The sequence below is a fragment of the Marmota flaviventris genome, chromosome 6 (genome assembly GCF_047511675.1).
Source record: "Marmota flaviventris isolate mMarFla1 chromosome 6, mMarFla1.hap1, whole genome shotgun sequence".
In the NCBI taxonomy this organism is placed as follows: domain Eukaryota; kingdom Metazoa; phylum Chordata; class Mammalia; order Rodentia; family Sciuridae; genus Marmota; species Marmota flaviventris.
Window position 1 is genome coordinate 85,429,637 of NC_092503.1, and position 19,718 is coordinate 85,449,354.

The following is a 19,718-nucleotide window of genomic DNA, read 5'->3' on the forward strand; positions in this document are numbered from 1 at the left end:
TAAAAGACCCAGAATAGCAAAAACAATGCTAAGCAGGAAGTGTGAATCAGGCGGTATAGCGATACCAGACTTCAAACTATACTACAGAGCAATAGTAACAAAAACAGCATGGTACTGGTACCAAAACAGGCGGGTGGACCAATGGTACAGAATAGAGGACACAGAAACCAATCCACAAAACTACAACTATCTTATATTTGATAAAGGGGCTAAAAGCATGCAATGGAGGAAGGATAGTATCTTCAACAAATGGTGCTGGGAAAACTGGAAATCCATATGCAATAAAATGAAACTGAATCCCTTTCTCTCGCCATGCACAAAAGTGAATTCAAAATGGATCAAGGAGCTTGATATCAAATCAGAGACACACCATCTGATAGAAGAAAAAGTTGGCTACGATCTACATACTGTGGGGTCGGGCTCCAAATTCCTCAATAGGACACCCATAGCACAAAAGTTAATAACTAGAATCAACAAATGGGACTTACTCAAACTAAAAAGTTTTTTCTCAGCAAAAGAAACAATAAGAGAGGTAAATAGGGAGCCTACACCCTGGGAACAAATCTTTACTCCTCACACTTCAGATAGAGCCCTAATATCCAGAGTATACAAAGAACTCAAAAAATTAGACAATAAGAGAACAAACAACCCAATCAACAAATGGGCCAAGGACCTGAACAGACACTTCTCAGAGGAGGACATACAGTCAATCAACAAGTACATGAAAAAATGCTCAACATCTCTAGCTGTCAGAGAAATGCAAATCAAAACCACCCTAAGATACCATCTCACTCCAGTAAGATTGGCAGCCATTATGAAGTCAAACAACAACAAGTGCTGGTGAGGATGTGGGGAAAAGGGTACACTTGTACATTGCTGGTGGGACTGCAGATTGGTGCAGCCAATTTGGAAAGCAGTATGGAGATTTCTTGGAAAGCTGGGAATGGAGCCACCATTTGACCCAGCTATTCCCCTTCTTGGTCTATTCCCTAAAGACCTAAAAAGAGCATGCTACAGGGACACTGCTACATCGATGTTCATAGCAGCACAGTTCACAATAGCAAGACTGTGGAACCAACCTAGATGCCCTTCAATAGATGAATGGATAAAAAAAATGTGGCATTTATACACAATGGAGTATTACTCTGCATTAAAAAATGACAAAATCATAGAATTTACAGGGAAATGGATGGCATTAGAGCAGATTATGCTAAGTGAAGCTAGCCAATCCCTAAAAAACAAATGCCAAATGTATTCTTTGATATAAGGAGAGTAACTAAGATCAGAGTAGGGACGAAGAGCAGGAGAAGAAGATTAACATTTAACAGGGATGAGAGATGGGAGGGAAAGGGAGAGAGAAGGGAAATTGCATGGTAATGGAAGTAGACCCTCAGGGTTATACAGTGGAGGGGGTAGAGAGAGAGGAGGGGAGGGGAGGGGAGAGGTGGGGAGGAGGGAAGGGGGAGGATGGGAAAGGCAGCGGAGCACAACAGTCACTAGTATGGCAATATGTAAATCAATGGATGTGTAACTGATGTGATTCTGCAATCTGTGTATGGGGTGAAGGTGGGAGTTCATAACCCACTTGAATCAAAGTGTGGAATATGATATGTCAAGAAATTTGTAATGTTTTGAACAACCCACAATAAAAAATTAAAAAAATATATATATATTGTACTGAAAATAAGTTTCCCCTCACTGAGTTTTATACTGAGTATGGTCACTGCCTCAGGAAAGTAAAAACGTAATCTATGATGGTGGACTATTTTATAATAAATATATTTCCTCCATAGTCATTATTCACTGCTAAAAAGAAAAGCTGATAATAAGCAATATATAGTCCTTAGTGATGCTCAGGAGTCAACAGAGGACAAAAACCAGAGATGAAGATAGTCTGGGTGGCATTTCCAAATATTTCTTTGACTCTACTGACCCCTGGTGGCAATTAAAAAGTTTTTTTAAGGATGGCTTGGTTTTTTGGTTTTTGGTTTTTTTGTTTTTTGTTTTTTGTTTTTTTGTTTTTTGTTTTTTGGGGGTTTTTTTTCATAGTTGTGGGACACAAGTTAATATTTCATCAGCAATAAGAAGTACATGATAAATATGCTTGCCTTCAAAAGGAAACAGATATTTAATAAAATGTAGAAAGGGGGACTGTATTTAGTTCAGGACATTTAATAACTGTTGACTGCTGCTTATATGTAAACCACTGTGCTAGGTCCCAGGAATGGAGGGGTGAACAACAGTAGCTACCCTTATAAAGAGCACAGTCTATTAGGGACCACCAACTAAAAGGACATGAATGCAACGAGAGGGGCACAGAATGCTAGGGGAATGTTTGGAGGGGTTTGGCCACATTAGAGAATGCCTGTAAAAGCAAGTAGCTAGAATACCAGGAGAAAAAAATAGCATCCCAGGCAGAGGGAATGGAATGAGGAAAAGCTCTAGGATGAGACAGACTGCGAGTTCAAGAGATATAAAGAATATAACATTCTAGGGCTGGGAATGTGGCTTAAGTGGTAACGCGCTCGCCTAGCATGCGTGAGGCACTGGGTTCGATTCTCAGCACCACATAAATGTAAAATAAAGATATTGTGTCCACCTAAAAACTAAAAAATAAATAGTTTTTAAAAAGAATATAGTATTCTAAAGCACAGAGTTTAAGGTAAGGTGGAAGTTAAGACCAAAGAGGTGAGAAAAGGTTAGATCTTGTGAATATTTTTTTAATTTGTTAAGCAACTAAATTACCTTAAGAGTGTTTTTCCCCCTACCAAAGCAATATGAGAGTTCAAGTCCATAACTGCTACATAAGAAATTTTGTTGATCTTTGAACAGAAAGATCTCTCCCACAAATTTCCTCCACTCTCTTACTCTTCTTATCACTGGTCCTTATTCTGTCCACCACTTATTGAACAAATTAATCACTTAGGACCTTTCCTCCAGCTAAAACTGCCCTTGTTGTTCACTGTGCAGAGGTGGTTTCTGAATGGACCAGCAAAGGACATGCTGACCCAAGGGCAGCCCATCAGGAGACAGCCAGCCATTCAAAAAGAGGTTTGCTTCTGGGGCTCTGGGCCAGTGTAACCAGCCCCATTCATATCTAGATGAGAACATCTCAAAGGTTGGTGGAAAAGTGAAAAAAAAATGAAGGCCCATAAGGCGGGAAAACAGCCCCAAAAGCACTGGCACTCATCTTTACAATAAACACTCTTTATCACCAAGGTAGCTCAACCATCTTATGGAATCCTTTGCTGTTATTACAGTGCCTTGAATGCCTTGTATTCTTTTTTTTTTTTTTTTTCAAGAGAGAGAGAGAATTTTTTAATATTTATTTTTTAGTTTTCGGCGGACACAACATCTTTGTTTGTATGTGGTACTGAGGATCGAACCCGGGCCGCACGCATGCCAGGCGAGCGCCCTACGGCTTTGAGCCACATCCCCAGCCCCAGTGCCTTGTATTCTTCTGTCACCCTTGTGACATTGAATAATATTATTCATATCACCACAGCTATGATATTTGAAAATAGATATCACATGTTTAGCTTTCTTATATTCATTAGAGCACTATAATCCCTCAACACACATTGGACGGACAGACGGATGGATGGATGGATGGATGAATGGATGGATAAACAACTGACTCATGGAGAACTGAAAATAAAATCCAAACTCCTTAAAATTTATAGTATGCTTCCTCGTCTCCAATTTCCATCATTCTCTACATGCTCCAGTAATACTAAACTTCTCCGGAATCTCCAGACACACAGGTACTCTTCCATTTTCCCTGCCTCTATACAAATCCTTCCCTCTCCCCTTAGTCTCACAAATGCCAACACTTTCCTCCTTCTCTACAAGCTCAAGTGTCTTGTCTCTGTGCTTCCTCACTTTGCATCTGCCTCCCCACCCCCACCCTCACCCCATACCACAACCTCTCCACAGGCCAAGTGTGCTCTTCAGCTTTAGGCAGCTAAAAGAGTTAAAGAATACTTGGTTTGCTGTTTTTAGCATGTGGCCCCACACAACTACGGGAGAAAAAAAATTAAAGAATTTTGTTCCTCAGTTTAAGAAAAGAACTGAGTCTACAGAATACTTATATATCTATAGATTGTGGACATTATGAAGTTTATTGCTCTAATATAGAGAACTTAAGAATCCTTTTTAATATTTAATATTTGTTTTTTAGTTATAGTTGGACACAATACTTTTACTTTTATTTATTTTTATGTAGTGCTGAGGATCAAACCCAGGGCTTCACATGTGCTAAGCGAGCGCTCTACCGCTGAGCCACAACCCCAGACTGAGAGCTTGAGAATCTTAAAGCAATAAAATGAATAGAAAGCAGCCTTTTACTCCAAACTGAACTAAAGATCAAATGAGAAGTCAAACAACTCATGCTTACTAGCTGAGCATACCTGGGAAGTTCCTCTATGTGGCTGGGCCAAGATAAGTATCTCATTATAAAATGGGCACAATCATGCCCACCTTACAGAATTACACAGTATGCAGAATAAATACGAGAACATATCTAAAATACCTTGGCTGTGCCAGGCCAACCTTCTTAAAACTCATTATAATTACATGACACTACAGAGAGGACTAGCTGATAAAACCAAAGAGTATGAAGGCCCAGTGTTTACATTATAAGCAACCCCTGAACACCAGCCCTTCTCTCTCTGTAAAACAGTGCCCCTATGTCTTCTCTAATTTTGTATTTGTCTAACATTTTGTTTTGGCTATTACTTAGCTATATTATAAATAAATAAAATAACTTAAGACCTCAGATGCCAATCCTACAATCATGCTCTGTGTGTGTGTGTGTGTGTGTGTGTGTGTGTGTGTGTTCCTGGGGATTGAATCCAGGGCCTTGTGCATGCTAGGAAAGCACTCTATCAACTGAGCCATATCCCCAGCCCCAATCATGCTTTTAATAATTACCCATAACATTTTTCTCTACAAGTTTGAAACTTTTTATAACATGGCCTCCAATATTCTTTAAAACCATATCGTGTGCTCAATAGAACTTCTGCTAAATTAAAAAGGATAAAATTGGTAAACACATCTTGTAAACATCCATAAATATGAAGTCTGGCTATCAAGCAAGTATCAAAAGCCCCATTATGGAATAAAAAAGACATGGAATACATACACAAAAGAGTTTTATTCAGCCAGAATGAGGAATAGAATTATGTCATTTGCAGGAAAATGGATTATCTTGAGAATATTATGTGGAACAAAATACACCAAACTCAGAAAGTCAAGGTTGTACGTTTTGTCTTATGTGGAAATAAGAGAGGAAAAAGGAAAAGAAAGGTGGGACATATCATGAAAATAGAAGGGAGATCAACAGAGTAGAGGAAATGGGCCAGCAGGAGGGAGGAGAAGAAGCAAAGAGGAAATACTGGGGAATGATATCGGTCAAATTATGTCATTATACTGTGTGCACAAATGAGTATGTAACAATCCCACTATTGTTTAAAATTATGATGTACCAATAAAAAAATATGGAAAAAAGACCAAAAAAAAGTTTTTAAATGTTCATGGTGAGAGGGGGAAAAAAGAGTCCTATTATGACCCTAACACAATCCTCTTTCATATAGGTCAGTTCCCACAACTGAGTCCTACACGAGACTCCAAACTACAGTGCATCATGCAAGCTGTAATTTCATGCAGATCATGCAGATCATTTTACATATCACCTAGTTTTTACATAAAGAAAAACTTACAATATATTTTCTTTATTTGACATAAGGAAAAACATAGATTTGTAGGTTATAAAATATACATATTATAAAAAAATAAATATCAACTATGCACTTAATGACCAATTTATATCCCATTACTTTAAATTTCTTTATTTTTAATTATGGTAAATTACACATAACAAAAAATTTCCCATCTTAGCCATTTTTAAGTGTACTGTTTAAATATGTTCACATTTCTGTGCAGCAAATCTCCAGAACTTTGCATTTTAGAAAACTGAAACTCTACCATGAAACAACCCCAGTTGCCCCTTCACCCCCCCACCCCCCCACCCCGCCGGAAACCACTATTCTACTTTCTGTTTCCATGATTTTGACTGCTGTAAATGTCACACAGCATTTGTCCTTTTGTGACTGGTTTGTTTCACTCAAAATAATATCTTCAAGGTTCATCAGGTGTCAGAATGGCCTTCCTTTTTAAGAGTTAAGAAGAGCCCATTATTTTCAAATAGAGCAAAAGTAAGAACAAAATTTTGAAGAAAGAATTAAGAATACTACGGGCTGGGGATGTGGCTCAGTGGTAGAGTGCTCGCCTAGCACATGTGAGGCCCTGGGTTCGATCCTCAGAACCACAAAAAAATATATTAATTAAATAAAGGTATTTAAAAAAAGAATTAAGAATACTAAATATTTTAATTGAAATTTCAAAAACTAAGCTAAGCTCTTTCCCTGGGTTGCTTCTTTGGGGAATGGAAATTCCTAGAAATAGAATCACAATTCTAAGATATGATAAAAAAAATCATGTATTTCCATTTGTTTACTGAGGTTCCTCTTATCAATAACAAGTTTGCCTGGAGGTAGGTTATCTGTTAGGTTAAACCATATAAAATTGCTGCTATTAGGCACTGTTGACCTTAAAAAAGGATAATTTCATGTCCAAACTGATAATTTATCATTTTTTCTTTTAAACTCATCTAAAAGATACTGCTTTGAATGTGAAGAAAGGTGTACTACCTCTTACATCTACTAACCAGGGCCCAGATTCAAGGTATTTTTACCATAATGTTGTGGTTATGGAATTATAGGGTTAATTTGGAGCACAGGCTTTTGGCTCCAGGCTTCCTGGCAAATTGGTAAACTCCTTCAAACTTTGTTTTCCTCATCTAGAAATTGAGTTTAATAAAATCTGTTTTCAGAATTATTAATTAATGATTGTGATAATACAAATTAAATGTGGAGCACACCTAGAGTTGTAACTCAGTTGTAATGCACTTGCCTAGCATGTTTGAGACCCTGGATTCCATCCCCAACACCAAATAATGATACCTAAAATTGAGGCACCTATTAAATACTGGGTACTCTTATCTTACTCGGATCTTAGGTTAATGAGTGATTACTCTTTCTAATACTGTAGCTTTCAGTGGTACAGGAGGAGGGTATTTCCCTCACAGGAAACTTTGGCAATGACTAGAGATATTTTTGTTTCACAACTCAGGGGAGAGGAAGCTGCTACTGGCATCTAGTAGGTAAAGGCCACACATACAACTCAATGTCCTACAGTTCATAGGACAGTGCCCACAAGAAAGAATTTTTGTCCAAACATCAATAGTGAGAAGCCCTGTACTAATAGAATTATTGTTTACAGCTCTTACTCATAAATATATATTTTTTAAATTTCCAAAGAAAAATGGGGAAACACTGAATGGACCTTCAAGTATCATACAGTAATGCACAGGAGAAAACCTGAGGCAGAGAGATGAAGGTATTTTAATGCCCTGCCCTGTTAGATCTCAGAGCTACACAAGTTGGCAGCAAATAAAGGAAATAGGTGAAGGCACTGGGGAGAGAGAAGGTTTAAGAAACAGAGGTCAACATGACTGTTTAAAGTCATTATTTCTTAAAACAAAGACAAAGGGTTAGTTAGTTCAATCACTTGCCAGGAACTGTTCTGAGACATAAAATTTGCCAAGTAAATAGCTACGTAGTCATTTCTTAGTTTTAAAATACTCAATGCATGTAATAAGTAAGCAAACACTTATTTAATCAGTTTTATACCCAAATGCTAAAAGGTTTTAGCTTTCAAACATTTTATTATAGAAAAAAGATAACAATGATTAAAATGTTTTGATGATAGCTAACCCACTGATAAACATGGTAAATTAAAAATAAACCACTTATATTGTCTTGATGGTCATATTAATTTTTTTTCCTATTTGTTAAATAAGCGACTTGGGATATACTTTCCCACCTGAATGATTTAAATCATTTTAATATCCCCCCAAAACACATTTATACTTACATTCACTTGAACTTGAATGGACCAGTCACCAAGGATTGGATGTGATGATACTTGAAAAGTTTTGGAAATGACTCCAAGCTCACTTTGTTGTGACAACCATTGTTGGATCAAATTGGATTTGGGGTCCTAAAACAAAAACCACACATGTTAACTATATAAAGGTTGCCCCTGTACACATGTATCCTATTAGGTTAGGAATGATGTTTGTAGTACCCTGAGACACATCCAGAACACTCCCCAAAATAAGACACTAAGATAGGTTTGGGGAAATGTCACGTCTATACTACTAAAGAAAACAAATCAAAATTTTTTCTTCTATTTCCCCCGAGAACATCTTGATTCTGCTCCAACTTTTAATTCCTGGCACCATGTTTCCTTCTACAACATGGACATCACCAAAAGAAAAATCTGCTGTAGAAATAACAGGCCCCAATTATTAGAGTCTCACTATGTCAGGCACTCTGCCTTGTCTCAAATAATTCTAATTCTGCAGGACTGCATTGTCTTCACCTCGTAGTTGAGAAAACTAATGCCTGGCCCAATATTCTAGCACCAAACACATGATGGAATTGAGCATTCAAATCCGGGTCTCTTTCAATTCAATCACAGCATATCAGAGAGATGTTTAACTAAGGACATAGATGAAAATCACTTGAGTCTTCCTGTAATCTCCCAGACAGTATCTCTTCATGGAGTACTCACCCCAGGCACTCCAGCAGCTAACCCAGGTTCCTCTCACATTCCCAGCCCCATCAATTCTGTCTCATCCTCCTTCTCCCTCTCCCTCTCTCTTTCTCTATCTCTCTCTCTCCTTTTCATCCTCACAGTCTACCACCATATCCTGTTTTCTAACAACTGCAAATAATCTCATCCCTCCAGTCTGCCCCCTCTGATACAGCTTCCCCACTGCACAGTGTGATCCATCTGAAACATAGATCTGAGAATGAGGTACATGGTTGAAATGTTGAGCATAGTTCTTGGCATGTAGCAAGCAATGAGTAAACACTGGAGTGATCATTCTAATAGACCAGTGGATACTGATGACTTTAGTCTACAGAATGGACTCTCCACACTTTTGCATGGTTTACAAGGCCCTTAGCAATCTGTCCCCATCTACATTTCTACACGCATCTTCTTCCAAACATACAAATTTGTTTGCAGTTCACCCAGGAAGTCCACACATCTAGACCTCTGCAGTTGCTACATGGAATGTTCTTCCTTCTTTGATCACTAGTGAAATGAGCTCCAGCTTCTTACCCTCCATACACACTTCCAACAGGCAAAAATGACTATGTGGGCACCACTGAACCTTCAATACCTCTGGAGTTTACTCCTCTTGAGTGTAACTTACTAGTATAGGCAGTAAAAAAAAAAATGTTTATTGTATATATTTTATTTTACAAAAAATATTTTTGTTCCCAACTAGATTTGAATTCCTGACAGCAGGGAGCAAATGTTTTCTCTGATTCTTATTCTCTGTCCTTTGACTAAAATTAACGAGTTGGCTCTGTTATTAGAAACCAGAAGAAATCTCTCTGCCAGAGTAGGGAGATGAAAGTTAGGGTAAGCACAGTGCTGAGAACTGAGTAGGCAGTAGTTTAATCAATTGAGAATCAAGCAGTAAGCTAGAAACTAATTGTTAAAACCAGTGACCAAAGGCAGATCAAGAAGAAGCAGGTCACTGTACCCTTGGCCAACTCCTGAGACAAGTATTGTAACTGGCAGCTGGCTCTACTGGGCCTGCCACAGCATGAGGCATGGGAAAGCTGTGCACTTTAAAGGCCCAGGAAGAAATATAAATAGCTAATAAATATGTGCTGTCTAGTAATTAAGGGAATGAAAATGAAAACAATAAAGTACTATTTTTCTTTTTGTAGACTGACAAAGACTTTAAAAATGAACAATAATTCTCAACATTACTTAAAGGGTAGAGGGAGGGAACACCCATATTCTGCCAATGTCTTATTGTGGTGAAGGTGTCATGTCCCTCTAAACAGAGGACATCATGAACTGACATCTTGGTGACTTTGTACCTGGAAGATCTCTGTTGTGGGGTGCATGAGATAATCCCTCTGGTTTCCCAAGCCCATCTTGGACTTACATCTAACCCTCACCAGTAAGGAAGACATAGGCGATATAGAACCACCAGAAATGATTACCGAGCACAGCGGGATTTGAACAGGCCATGCATGGCACCATCACAGCAGAGTCCAGCATTTGTACATGGTCAGCTCCTGCTGTACCCACACAGGAGGCCACTTAGAGTTGAACAGTGGCCCCCGTATAGCCACAACAGCTGTGTGCCAGAAACACTGGAATGGTGACTCTTCGAGTCACCTCTGGATGGCTTTGGATCTCCATCAGATGCCTCAGCACAGCACTGTACCTGCTGCCTGCACCAGACTGTCTCAAGCAGTAAATTCCGTGACTGGAGAATGTGTCTACAAGGACTGCTTCTGGAATGCAGGATTATATGCAAGGTTTGTGTCTGTTTGGCATATAAAATCAGAGAAGTCAAATCACTCAGGATTTGATGGCCCCCTCACCTGACCAGAGCTATGGTTTTGAAGTTGCGATAGCTTCTGCAGAGTGTCAGGGCACAGTCAGAGGATATACCCCTAGCCAAATATACCTGTTCCCACACAAGATTGTTCACCTATACCAGGAGTAACAAAAAAGTTCAGGGTAGAAGCCAGCCTTCACAGTGGCAGAGACCCTTATGTCTATAACATTAGGCCAAACTGACAGAGGATGTTCAAGTTAAGGCATGTTACTCATTGCCAAAAAGCCTCTGAAGCCCCTTTCTTTCCTGAGGCCAATGACTGGGGCAGGCAAAATGAATAACACCAGCAATCCCCACAAAAAAACACTGAAGGTCCCTGAATAGGCAGTGATGGTCCCTATCTTAGTTAGGTCTTACAGCCATTCTTGGCTGGGTAAAATAATTCCCAAAAAGTCAGCTTGCTGACTTGCAGGAGTGCTTCTGCACATCAGCCTACAGGTGGTATTGCTAGGAGTATAATAACCGACCTTGTCAGGGGCTCAGATTCACAAATTGCAACTTTTTTCTTGGAATTTCTGCCCAGAAACCAATTATTCTACACTAAAAAAAAAAAAAAAGAAAAATACAGAAAATATCACAAGGTCCTGTCCCAAGTGACTGCTTTCAGCAGAAGGAATACAACAGTGTGGGCATTCATATCAATGCCCAACCTGGCCTCTACAAGTTACAAGAGGGAGATAGCTAGATCTGACTCCTTAGCCAAACTCACTCTCCAGGTACAGAGAGGATATAGCCACCCTCATGAACTGACCCCAAACACTGCATTTCAGCCTAAATTCCTGTCCCCTGGGCAAAAGGGTCACACACTAGCCAGGCCAGTAGGATCCCTTAGAACTAGAGTATGTTAGTCAGCTTTTTGTCACTGTGACCAAAAATACCTAACAAGAACAATTTAGAGGAAGAAAAGTTTATCTGGGCTCATAGTTTCAGAGGTTCAGTCCATGGTGAGCCAACCCCATATCTCTGTGCCTGACATGAGGCAGAGCATCATGGCAGAAGGACATCCAAAGAAAAGCTGCTCAGCTCATGACAGCCAAAAAGCAGAGAGAGAAAGTGGGGTGCCAGGGACAAGATGTAATCCCTAAGGGCACTTCCCCAGTGACCTACTTCCTCCCACCATGCTACGGTTACCTCCTTGTAGTCCATTTAAATTACGAATCCATCAAATCCACGGATGAAGTCATAATTTAACCATTGCACCTTTGATCATTGCCACATTACCTAATGCACAAGCTTTTGAGGGGGACACATCCTAGAGCTAACACAGAGCTAACAGAGGAAGGTCTCACTAGGAAAGCCAAATGTGAGGGGCCTGGTCCAAAATTGAACAGAAGAGTCCAAAGAATCTACAGATCTAAAGTTTCAAAGACAGAGTCTAGAGTGGAGAGGCAGAACCTCAAAAAATGCAGAGGCCAGTTCTGGGGGTGTAGTTCAAAGGCACGGCGATAGCTGAGCACATGTGAGGCCCCAAGTTCATTCCCCAGTACCACAAAATATAAAAATAAAATGGAAAGGAAGGAAGGACAAAAGGAAAAAGAGGACAGCTGTCCAGAATCAGCAGTGGTAGTTCTGATTTAAAGCCTAGAACAAGCTATTTCTCTGGTGCTGTCTTTTTTTTTTTTTTTCTGCCTGAGGTAGATGGAAGGAAACAGCTGAAAACAGCCAGAGAGCTGTTTAGCACTCACCTCTGAACCATCATTTTACATCAATAGCAAGTCCTCAGGGTACGTGAATAATGACAGATGGTATGAACAGAGTCAGTTCAACCCTGCTCAGAGCCCCATGAACTTAGAAGCGCTATTCACAGTATCAACATGCTTTATGGACATCTCCATACCTAGCTAGCAAAGGCAGAAATTCACAGAACTGAAGACTCAAAAGATTTCATATTTCAATTCAAGAAATATGCATTGGGCACCATGACAACCGACATGATTTTTGCTATAGACATATCTTGGCTTGAATTTTATTTATGTACTTGCCCTTTTGGTTGGTGGTGGTGGTGGTGGTTTTAATTTATAAAAAGAAAAAACTAAAAATACCAAACTAAAAAGCCTGGGTTTGTGCCTGGGGTTGTGGCTCAGCGGTAGAGCACTCACCTAGCACATGCGAGGCCCTGAGTTCAATCTTCAGCACCACATAAAAATAAATAAATAAATAAATAAAGGTATTTTGTTCAACTACAACTAAAAAATAAATGTTTAAAAAATAAAAAGCCAGGCTGGGGATGTGGCTCAAGCGGTAGCGCGCTCGCCTGGCATGCGTGCAGCCCGGGTTCGATCCTCAGCACCACATACAAACAAAGATGTTGTGTCCGCCGAAAACTAAAAAATAAATATTAAAATTCTCTCTCTCCCTCTCTCTCTCTCTCTCTCTCTCTCTCTCTCTCTCTCTCTCAAAAATAAATAAATAAATAAAAATTAAAAAAAATAAAAAGCCTGGGTTTATCTTCCACCCTGTTATTTATTAAAACATTTAGAGTAACTGATGTCACAGGACTGAGGGACTCCCGAAACCCATGATTTTAAAATCAGCAGCTTCCCAGGCCAACTGGAATAAGCTTTTCACATGATGGTCAAACGTATAGCATGTTCCTCCACTTAAATGTAGAAAACCAAGCCCAGCTGGACCTCAGTTTCACTCTCAAAGGGGAAATACCCAATCTGCAGCCATGCTACCCTCTGATATCAGAGTGCTCAAGCAGCAGATACCAAATAAATTCTCTCAAAAAGGGTTTGGGGCTGGGGATATAGCACAGTTGGTAGGGTGCTTGCCTTGCATGTACAAAGCCTGGGTTCCATCTTCAGCACCATAAAAATAAAAAAAAAAAAAAAGGTTCTTATTATAATAGTAACAGCTAATCACTGGTGATCATGTACTAGGCCCCAGCCACGGTTCTAAATGGTTCACTCAAATTATCTCATTTAATCCTCCCAAAAGCATCGTGAAGTATTATTACTACACATTTTATAGACAGGGAAACTGAGGCTCAGAGAAGTTAATTTTCTCAAGGTCACACACTAACATCTATTCTTTTACAGTTGACGGTGAGCTTTTAAGATGTTAAGTCAGATCGTGTCATGCCTCTCCTTGAATTCTCCAGTGAATTCTCATTTCACTCAGTGTAAAATATAAAGTCCATATGATGGCCAAAAACACCCCACATGGGCCCAGCTCCCAACCCACTAATTGTGTCTGATCTCATCTCCTAATACTCGTCCCCTCACTCCCTGGGCCCCAGTGCATCACCAGTTCTTTCAATGTGCCAAATAAGCTCCCACCTCAGGGCCTTTGCACATATTGTTCCCTCAGTTTGTATGTGCTCATTCTTTTATTTCCTTTGTATAGGCTCATGTTTTTTATTTTCCTTTCCTTTTATTTCCTCTGCTCAAATTGTCTCCACTGACGACTTTATGGAAAATAGCAAACACAAACTAATTTGCTCTCCTCTCTCCCAAACACACACACACATATATATGTATTTATATTACATATAAATAGCATATAAGTGTATGTATAAATTATATATACATGTACACATACATATATGTATGTATATAATACATATATGTAAATACCATATATATGTATATATTTATATATGCTATTCACTATCTGTTTCTTCACTACCCATAAACTTGATACAATACCAAGAATAAACTTGACTTGGGGCTGGAGTTGTGGCTCAATGGCAGAGCACTTGCCTTGAAAGTGTGAGGCACTGGGTTCAATCCTAGCACCTCATAAAAACAAATAAAGGCATTGAGTCCATACAGAACTAAAAAAAAAAAAAATACTTAAAAAAGAATAAACTTGACCTGATGTGAGCAGGGACTTAATCTGTTCTCTTCACTGCCCTGTGTCAGTACCTAGAATACAGAAGTCCATTAAATGTATGACAAATGAAAAAAAAAAAAAAAAAAAAAAAAATGAAGAAGCCAGGACTCGAACCGAAACAGGCTGACCTTGAAGCCTGAGCTCTGAACCCAGGCCTCTACCACCTCCCTTCCTAGACAGAGGATTCCCATCTTGAGAACAAAGCTTATCTTAGGTGAAATTCTAAGATATTACAGTGTCAGTCACATGAGCAGAACTGGCTGGGGATGTAGCTCTCTGGTAGAGGTTTGCTTAGCATGCACAAGGCCCTGGGTTCCATCCGCAGCACCACAAAACAGTCATGTACCAAATCCTAAATCATTGCTGAACATGAACAGAACTTCAAGAGAGCTTTGGTAAGGCAGTTTGAACTCCTTGCTTTACTTGTGTTTGCGACTTACCTTAATTAGAATGTTCAAAGAGGTTTTATAAGGCTTGAAATCCGAGTAGAGTGTAACAACCCGAAACTTCACTTCTTGCTTTGGCTTATAGAGCATCTTGTCTGTTTGAATAAAAACAGATATTCTCTTGGTCTCAAATGATAAGCGTGTACTATCAGAGAATAAAATCTCATTCTGGGCATGTCCAGTTACACGTAGCTCATAAATCTCCTCCGCACTGTTCAGAGGTAGCTGTGGGGGAGAAGAGATAAGGTATATCAAGGTCTCATTTTTTACCTCAAAAATGTCTTCATTATAATCTAGAATAGAAAATTTAAATACACAGTATTATCAGAAGTAACTGCAATGTTGAACAATTTGCCCTTCCTGGGCACCAAACAATTTGTTTTCCTTTTTTAACATCTGATAGTTTGCTCTCTGATTATATCAAAGGGTTTCAGGAAGAGAGGACACACACCCCACAGCTCGCTCCCTCTCAGCAAGAGACAATTTATTGCTTCCAACTCCACTTGCAAATTATTCTCCCCGACAGTTATTAGGGGTCAGAATCCCTCAACATCCCCCACATCCTTTCTGTGCTTGCCCTATTCGAGACAGTCCACCCATGAAAGGTACATCTGCATTGTCTTCCTGCATCTTGTTCATCATGTGTCAGTCTCAGTAAGGATGATGGTGCTGCTAATTGCATTACTATTATTAATAACAGAAACCCTACCTTCTACCATTAACAGATGAGAAACCATACTAAACAATTAACTATATCATTCTACTTCAATCCTTTAGTAGATGCTTAGACTAAAACCATTCCACAAACAAGGAAGCTAGGGCTTAGAGGAGCTAAAGAGGTTTCTTCAGGTCACTAGCCCAGACACAAACCCAACATGAGCTATACTACTCTAAAAAGAACCTTAATTGCTGAGGGTGATGGTACACACCTGTAATTCCAGCCACTCAGGAAGCTAATACAAGAGGATCACAAGTTCAAAGACAGCTTAGGCAACCTAGTGAGATCCCATCTCAAAAAATAAAGAGGGAGAGGATGTAGCTCAGTGGTAGAGCACCTCTTGGTTCAAATATCCAGTACCAAAAAAAAAAAAGGAAAAGAAAACTTCATGTAGTAATTTTAAAATACGTTCAAAAGTCTCTAACCTTTCTCCCTTCAAAAGGTGGAGCCTAGGGCTCAGGATGTAGCTTAGTGATATAGAGCCTATCTAGCATGAGCAGAGCCCTGGATTCAATCCACAATACAGGCAAAAAAAAAAAAAAAAATGTGAGACTTATTCTCCAGAGTTCACTATGAAATTCTTTAAGGTTTTTTGTACATTTGAAAATTTCATAATAAAATGTTACCAAAAAAAAAAACAAATAGGGGCTGGGATTGTGGCTCAGCGGTAGAGCGCTCGCCTAGCACGGGCGGGACCCGGGTTCAATTCTCAGCACCACATAAAAATAAAGGCATTGTGTTGTGTCCATCTACAAAAAAAATTCTCTCTCTCTCTCTCTCTCTCTCTCTCTCTCTCTCTCAAAAAAAATAATAATAATGCTGCTTTCAAGTTACCTCTGGTACTAATTTTTGCTTTTTTTCAATAAATAAATATTTATTGAGCATCTCCTATGTACCAGGTTTCCTAGGCATTGGAATACAACTTGAACCAAAGGCCCGTGCCTTCGAGGAATTGAGAGTCTAGTCTTGCATTTTTATATTCTATTTTCTGAAGTGATATTTCAGTCCTCTGATTATTTTAATCAGATTCCTTAATACTATAAGCAAGAAAATATACATGTCCAGAACCAGCGTATAATATGCTTTTAACTGGCACAGATTTATAAATATTTCTTATGCAAAAATGAGATACTTGAGCCAGGCATGCCATGCAAACCTGTAAGCCCAGTGGCACAGGAGGCTGATGGAGGAGGATTGCAAGTTCAATTTCAGTTGCAAGCCTCAGCAACTTCGCAAGACCCTTAGCAACTCAGAGAGACCCTTTCTCAAAATAAAATAAAAGACTAGGGATGCAACTCAGTAGTAAATCACCTCTGTGTTCAGTCCGCAGTACAAAAAAAACAAAAGATATTTGATGGCATTGCTCTTTATAATTTGGATATAGTTTGATTATTTTACTGGTACAGAGCCCCAGAACAGATGGTAGATTAAATACTAATGTTAAATTAATGATGCAGAAGTGCAGAGGCTTCTTAACCACAAGGAAGCAAAGAGTCAGAGAATTAGAATTAACACAAATGTGCCCCCAAAACATTTTCCTGTGCTCCCTTCTCCCTCCTCCTTCAGGGAGCTGACGCTGACTCCAAGGGAGATGTTACTGCCCATCTTTTTGCTCCTTTTGGCTATCATAACTAGTTCACTTTTTCAGTTTTTGCCCATTATAAACCCCACTTGACCATACATAAAACTTAGGTAATTTGGCAGCCTCAAAGACTAAGTGCTAATCCCAGTGCTAGAAAGTCAGAATTATGACATGGGCCTTGGCACATGAATAGACAGACTCTCTTTCTGCCAGACCTGGGATGGGTTGTAACCTGCTTTCCACAGCAGACTGGACACCCTGGGGCACAGATGCTCATGCATCTGTGCTGGTCAATTGCCTTCTGCCTTCTTGGGGCCATTTACTAAAAAAGGATTTCCAGAATGGGTAATAATGCAGTCCCCTGATAAAAGACGTCCATATCTCTTATAAGGAAATCAGAGTTTTCCCATGGATATTTGGGACTCCTGTTCCTTGACCTGAGGGAACAGAGCTGGAGGAAGGTAGAGAGAGGTTGCCAAAGTTGGAAACTGTATGGCAGCCAGACAAAGTGTAGGAGTTGACAGTATCAAGAGGCTCTTATTGACAAAATATCAGCCTCTGGGTTGAGTTGTTGATTCTCAATTATGCTAAGCCTATTCTGTGCATCCATAAATGCAATCTGTCTGAGTCAATGATAACTTTCTGCCCAGGGTACATAAGAAAAGCAAGCTCAAAAGATCCTTGGTGGACAGTAAATAAGCACAATTCATTCTAATCTGAGCTCTTTCACCTCCACTGACAGATTCATTGCACTAAGGAAATCTGAAATGACACAATAATGTTTATCTTTATTTACACATGCCAGTTACTAAAGAATTAGAAGATAAATTTTTTAGGTGAAATTGATAAATTTAAGGTTGGGTGTGGTGGTACACTCCTATAGTCCCAGGGGCTTAGGAGGCTGAGGCAGGAGGATCGAGAATTCAAAGCCAGCTTCAGCAACTGTAAGGCACTAAGCAACTCCATGAGATGCTGTCTCTAAATAAAATATAAAATAGGGCTGGGGATGTGACTCAGTGGTTGAGTGCCCCTGAGTTCAATCCCAGGCACCCCCCCAAAAAAAACTGATAAATTTAAGATGATAGTTTTTAATCACTTTATTTAAAGTAAATTTTTAAAACACTTCTAATAAAACCACTCCCTCATTTTAAGTTGGATTCATTTAGCATGAGAATAAGAGAAATCTTTCTGCCATATTTTAAACACAAAATAATCTTTATATTAAGCATCAATTATGGTTTTTACTTTCTTCTTACTGAGGGCTATTTGTATCAAAAAAGTAACAATGACTAAATCAGATAAGACACATTTATTTTAGTTCACTCTTAAAATACACATGTTTTTCAGTAAAAAATCATAAAGACCTTTAAAAAAATAATTTAAAATATTACATTTACAAACATCAGACTGCAAGTACATTTTAAAAGTTGGGTCCCCTTTAACTGAACACCCATGAAAATATAGACTCTTCTATTTTTGCCAGTATTATCAAAGTTGCCCAGACATTTTATGACTAAGTCTTTAAAAATCTGTTCTACTAAAAAGGGAAATACTCCTAAATATAATCTCTAGTAAAGCTTTTAATAAATAGTTGCTATAGCTACATAGCGTGGAAATGGCATATATAATATTTAAAACGTAGGGTTTGTAGTTAGTATTTCATAAACTTAAGATTTAAAAAATAACTCTAGTAGTCAAATTTCTAGCTAGGGACATTCCAGACAAGCACGGTTTAAACCACGTGGTACTACTTGCCCTGCTTCCTCCTGTTTCCTGCTTTTCTACACTTCCAGCCTGTGAAAATGCAAACTCTTGAGGAAACCAAATAGTTTACTGGGCATCAAACTATGATTCCTGAACTTAAATCCCTCTCTCCTTCTGCTACAGAGCAATTATGATACACAGGATTTATTTTAATTTCACCACCAGCCTCCCATTTCAGCAGTTGTGCACACAGAATCTACTGTTTTAGGTTCTATTAATGCCAGCTAATGATTAATTGTCACAAAGATTATGGTGGGGTGGGGCATCCCACTTCTGCCTGTTCATGCCTTTTCCTCACCCTCACTCTACTTTCTATTGTTAGCAGAAGTGTGTGTGTGTGTGTGTGTGTGTGTGTGTGTGTTATGGTGCTGTTAATTGAACCCAGGAGTTCTCGCACAAGCTAGTTAAGCATTTCCTTTGTTCATTGGTTTTGTTGTTGTTCTTTGTTTGCTTGTTTATTTCTCTTTTTCTTCATGACAGCATCTTGTTAAATTGCCCAGGCTGGCCTGGAACTTGAAATCCTCCTGCCTCAGCCTCCTGAGTAGTTAGGATTACAGATACATGCCACAGTGCCCAGCAAGCAACTGCATATTTCTCAGTAAGAAAAGTACAAACACAAATATGTTAGAAACTTAGTTGATAAGACATATTAAGTAATTTTTATAAATACTGTTTGGGACACAGTATTCTCTAGGAATCCCCCAAAATGAATGTGGTTTCCGAATGTGCTAAACAAATAGCCATCAAGAAGTAATAAGTGAATCAGCTAATGAGATAATACTGATCCTACACAAGTATATAATATGTTAGGGC

At 39.0% G+C, this 19,718-nt stretch overlaps 1 protein-coding gene across 3 annotated transcripts in view; it reads right to left on the minus strand.

The window, feature by feature from the left end:
- The window catches only part of Cd109 (CD109 molecule), a 182,314-nt gene that overhangs the window by 103,223 nt on the left and 59,373 nt on the right, over positions 1-19,718 (minus strand). For all 3 annotated transcript variants that reach the window (XM_027928246.2, XM_071613256.1, XM_071613257.1), the window contains exons 5-6: positions 14,836-15,066; positions 7,996-8,121 (exon numbers count right to left, since the gene is read on the minus strand). In XM_027928246.2, the coding sequence (XP_027784047.2) occupies positions 7,996-8,121; positions 14,836-15,066 (357 nt within the window). The remainder of the gene's footprint in view (positions 1-7,995; positions 8,122-14,835; positions 15,067-19,718) is intronic.